Genomic DNA, 4,685 nt, shown 5'->3' with positions numbered 1-4,685 from the left:
CCCAGGGAGATGCTGGCCAACAGAACGAACGGGGCTGGGTGGGGGGGCGGGGGGGCGGGGGGGTGTGGGCAGGGGAAGCCCCCAGGACAGGCGAGGGGACGCGCGCAGGGGAACAGCTGGCACTGATACCGACCCACTTTACCTTTGTCGAACGGGTTTTGCTAAAGACGTTCCAGAACCTCAGGGTTTCATCCCCAGCACCAGTGACTATGGCCTCTCCATCAGGGGACATGGCCTGCAGAAGGAGACAGACCCCCACTGTCTCTACGCCCCGCAGGCAGCGCTTCGCGGACAGAGCCGCGGACGGAGCGCTCTCGGGGAAAACCCCAGGCGGCCTCCCTCCCGCCCGCCACCCGGAGACGCTCTTCTGCGTGAGGGGACAAAGAGTATGTTGGCTGAAGCACAAGACGTCTTCTTCCGAAAAGAAAAAAGAAATCGAGCGGTCTGCAAGAGAGGGGACCTTTCTGCAAGACCTGACAGATGGTGGTCTGGTGAAACGCTCAGTGATCACGTGAGTGCCGGGACCCAGATCCGCAGAGATTTCTCTCCGCGTGTGTCCCGGAGACACCCGGCTGAAGGGAGGGACGGAGGGCAGAGGCGCAGCGCAGCAGGTTCCCGCCGCCGGTACCACGTGACCTTGGCGGACAGGAGCCCGCCCTGCTGTGCAGTCCTGGAGGCCCCCCGGGCCGTGGAACCCCGACACGGGGCCGCACGCTGCCTCTCGGGGCGCAGGGCGGTGGTTTCTGGGCGGCCACAGCACGTCTCCCAGAACCCGGGGGCTGGGGGTCGGGGTGGGGGTGGGGGTGGGGGGCAGACTCACCAGGTACAGGACCCTGTACGAGTGCCCGGTCAGCTTGGCCACCTGGGTCAGGGACGGGTACTTCCACACCAGGATCTGGTTCTGCGAGTAGCCGTGCGTGCTCACCTGGGGGGCGGAGAGGGTGCTGTCGGAACCCGGGCCCCCCGCTTCCAAGGCCCAGGGCCCGGACGCAAGGACATCTGAGCCGGCACCTCAGACTCGCCAAGCGAGCGACGCACAGAGGCCACAGGTGACAAGGTAGAGAGAGCACGGTCACAGCCCCTGCTCCCCGCACTCTGGTTGGTGACTGGACAGTGGGACACACGGCGCCTGACAGCCCCGGGAGCCTCTCTAGCGGGCACTGGGTATGGGGGTGTGGGCGTCTGGGTCAAGGACGGGCACGTCCGGGCACGTCCAGGCACCTCTGGTCTGCACGACGAGGGTGACGAGGGTGGCGGGGGCCTGGCTGAACTCAGGACCCCATGGGAGGCCTCAGCGGGGCCAGGGCTCCTGCCTCCCCCGCCTCCCGCCCGCACCCCCAGGCTCCTCTGCCCCTGGCTCTTCGCGGAGAGGCTCCGAAGGCCGTGTAGCGACGAGGAGGGAGGCGCACGCGTGTGTCCCCGCAGGCCCTCCCTGGCCGGCCCCGCACTCACCAGCTCGTTGGCGTGCTTGGACCAGGCGAGGTTGCACACCTGGGAGCCCGTGTCGATGCACTGCAGTGGCTGCCCCGTGAGCGTGTTCCAGAAGCGGATGCAGCGATCAGCCGTGCCACCACCAGACGCCAGCAGCCCGTGCTGGTGCGGGGACCAGGCGATGGCCTTCACGGCCGCCAGGTGCTCCGTGTACTGCTGCACGGGGCTCAGGCTCGAGTGGTTCCAGACCAGCAGCTGCGGGGGCAGTGGCTGTGAGGCCCCGGAGGCCACCACAGTCCGCCCCCGGGGAAAGAACCCGCACAGCCCTCACTCCGTGGGGAGGCCAGGGCCGCGAGGGGCCCGCGGTGCCTACCTTGTTGTCGTTGCCCCCCGAGGCGAGGAGCTGGTGGTCCGTGGACCACTTGAGCCCACACACCTCCTGCCGGTGGCCCTGCAGCCGCCGCTCTGACTGCAGGGGCGGGGTCCGGATGTCCCTCTGCAGGATCATGCGGTCCCGGCTCCCGGACGAGAGCTGGTCAGCGTTCCAGGCCAGCGCCCCTGGAGGCCAGGCAGAGGGCAAGGGAGGCTGAGGCCTCGCCCCCGGGAATCACACCTGCCCCCTGGGAAGCGGGCGGCTTCTCACCAACGCGTGCCGTGTGGCCTTCCAGCATGGACAGCTTCTTTCCTGCAGCTGCGTCCCAGATCTGCACAAAGCCCTTGTGCGTGCCAACGGCCACCAGGTTCCCCTAGGACCGAGCACACGGGGGAGGGAGTGGGCATCAGGCCCAGGCATGGGGACCTCTCCCTCTGCCTCCTCACCGCAGGGCGTTGGGGCCGTTTCTTTACAGATTTCTTTGAACCAAAAGGACACCCCTCCTTGGAACTTTCTGGGGGAACGGTCACACAAGTGCACCGGTTTGTCAAAATCCAGTAGACACTCAGGCTAAACACCTGTGCGTTTCTATCTGCGGCTGCCACGCCAGCTGTGGGGGCGGGGAGAGGCGTGCAGGGGACCAAGTCTGACCCAGAGTCACCATAACCATCTTTACAGGCTGGGGACAGGCAGGGGTGCAGGTGGAGATTAGACTCCTAAAGATTAGACAAGTGACCTCCAGGCCGGCTGCTGGCCCCTCTGGGTCCCCAAAGCCCCCTCAACATCGGGGAGGGCCCCTGCCAGCAAGACTGGGTCATATATTCCTGACTCCGCCCGGCTAGGGGATGGGGCCCACGTACTGACCCGTTCAGACCAGCCCACGGAGGTCACCGAGTCCCCTTCCACCGAGAGGTCACAGAGCCGGGTCACCTGGGGAAAGGGGAAGCGGTCGGTGGGCGCAGACGCACAGCCACCTGTCCGTGCACCCGTCCACCCTCCCAAGCACCCATTCGCTGGCTTACAAACACCAGGGCAACGAGGCCGGGGTGCCTGGGACGCTGTAGGCCAGGAGGGGACACACACCAGCATGGGGATAACTGACCACACAGAGATGGGGCGGGCGCTCAAGTCCCCCTCCCCCACCGCCCTGGGGCAGGCCACAGGCTGCTGGGAGCAGAGGGGCGGCCCTTTCCCTGAGGGGGCTTCACTTGCCCCTTTGAAACCCAACCTGCGTCTGGTCTCATTCCCGAAAACAGCCTACTGCGAAGAGCAGGCCTTGAACCCCGGCAGCTACTCTGACAGATTGGTGGGGTGGCTGCTGATGACCGCCACCGAGGAAGCGGCCCTCAGGGGGGTCCCCTGGCCAGGCCAGGCCAGGCCAGGCCAGGCCAGGTCAGGCCGGGCCCGGGGGCCTTGCCCGGGTCAGCGTGCATGCAGAGGGGAGGCCCCGGGGAGGGCAGAGGGGTGCTACCCCGGCCCCAGAGGTCCCCAAAGTCCCCCGAGCCCCCCCAACCCCCGCGCGTTGGCTCTCTGGCGCCACCTGGCTGGTGCAGGCGCTCCACAGGTACACGCAGGTCCCCAGCCCCACGCTGAGCACATTGAGGGACGACCAGTCCACCAGGTTCAGGTAGAAGTCGTCCTGCAGCTCTGGTGCGTCCAGGACCTTGAAGGGGATCTTGGAGATCTTGCGGGTGGGTTTCCGTGGTGACCGCAGTAGCTTCTGACTGCAGGGAGAGCCCACCGCGTGGGGTGCCGTTGGCGTGACCTGTGGGCTCCCCCTCGTGCTCTCCTGCCACCCACGTGACCCCACAGCTATGGGTGGTGACCGCCGGCCGTTGGGCCGCCCTGAGCTCTGACAGCCACACCACACCCTCTGCCCAGCACCTCCTCCGGGGAGCCCTCCTTGACACCCCTGTCTGGGCCCAGCGGCACTGAGCCTGAAGCGCGTCCCCACTGAGGAAGGTCCCCGAGCCGCCTCTGTACCCCGTGCGCAGTTCTAGGACCAAGCTAGGCTCCCAAGCGCCGCCTGGCTGCCCACCTGCCCTGTTCCAGCCCCCACAGGCCTAGACTCACCTCTTGTTGCTAACGGGGGACAAGGAGTAGGGAGACACATCGTTGCCATCGTCGGGGCTGGAGCGCTTGGTGCTGAGGGAATACTGGAGGCAGGGGAGGGGGGACCCCAGCTGAGCAGAGCCTCAGCCGCACAGCCCGGGGACCTCACACCCAGGGCCCTGGTGCCCCGCGCTGCCAGTGGCCAGGCCGGAGTGCGAGGTGAGTGAGCACTCGGGTCGGAGACGTGGCCCGGGTTCCAGGGATCCAGAGAAGCAAAGCAGGCCTCATGCCTGAGGCCTCCTCTGGACAGCGACTGCCCGGTGCCGGCCTCCCCCTGCCCCACTGGCCGCCAGCCTGCCGGCCCTCGGTCAAAAGACCCGAGCCAGGCTCCTCCCGACACTGCCCTACGGCTGCCCCCAGCCTCGGGACCGTGCACCTGGCACCTGCCCCAGCACTGCCTTTGGAGCAGCAGGAGAGCAAAGCCCCCGGTTCGAGGCCTGGGGCCCGGCGGCTCCCGGGGTGAGCACAGGCCGAGCGCGGGGGGCCGAGCTGGGCAGCCTGCAGAGGGCCTGTGCTGCACGCTGCCGGCAGGGAGGGCGTGCTCACCGTGAACAGGCCCTTCTTCTCAGGCGTGGAGGGCTGCAGCCTTCGGTCCTCCGTCTGCGGGTCCTGCACCTTCTCGATGCCGGCTCCCAGCAGCTCGTTCTTCAGCAAGGCGGAGTAGGCCAGGCCATCTGCGGGCGGGGGCTCTGTAAGGCCTGGGGGAGGGGGAGGGGGCGGGGGGGGGGAGGGGGGGGGGCGGGGGGGGGGGGGAGAAGGCGGGCCGGCC

The 4,685-nt window shown here is 68.0% G+C and overlaps 1 protein-coding gene across 1 annotated transcript; it reads right to left on the bottom strand.

Moving 5' to 3' along the window:
- Positions 1–30: 30 nt before the first annotated feature.
- FZR1 (fizzy and cell division cycle 20 related 1) lies at positions 31–4,614 on the bottom strand (the record flags this gene model as incomplete). Its single annotated transcript, XM_040466501.1, has 9 exons — positions 31–235; positions 821–925; positions 1,453–1,686; positions 1,805–1,989; positions 2,075–2,177; positions 2,669–2,734; positions 3,345–3,528; positions 3,878–3,960; positions 4,463–4,614. Coding segments are annotated over 9 exons (1,317 nt in total), but the record flags the coding sequence as incomplete, so codon positions are not given.
- Between the last annotated feature and the right edge of the window lie 71 nt (positions 4,615–4,685).

Source organism: Herpailurus yagouaroundi, unplaced genomic scaffold (genome assembly GCF_014898765.1).
Source record: "Herpailurus yagouaroundi ecotype Mexico unplaced genomic scaffold, PumYag 61536, whole genome shotgun sequence".
Taxonomy (NCBI): Eukaryota; Metazoa; Chordata; class Mammalia; order Carnivora; family Felidae; genus Herpailurus; species Herpailurus yagouaroundi.
Note: the sequence above shows the minus strand (reverse complement) of the source record. Positions and strands in the feature narration are given on the sequence as shown.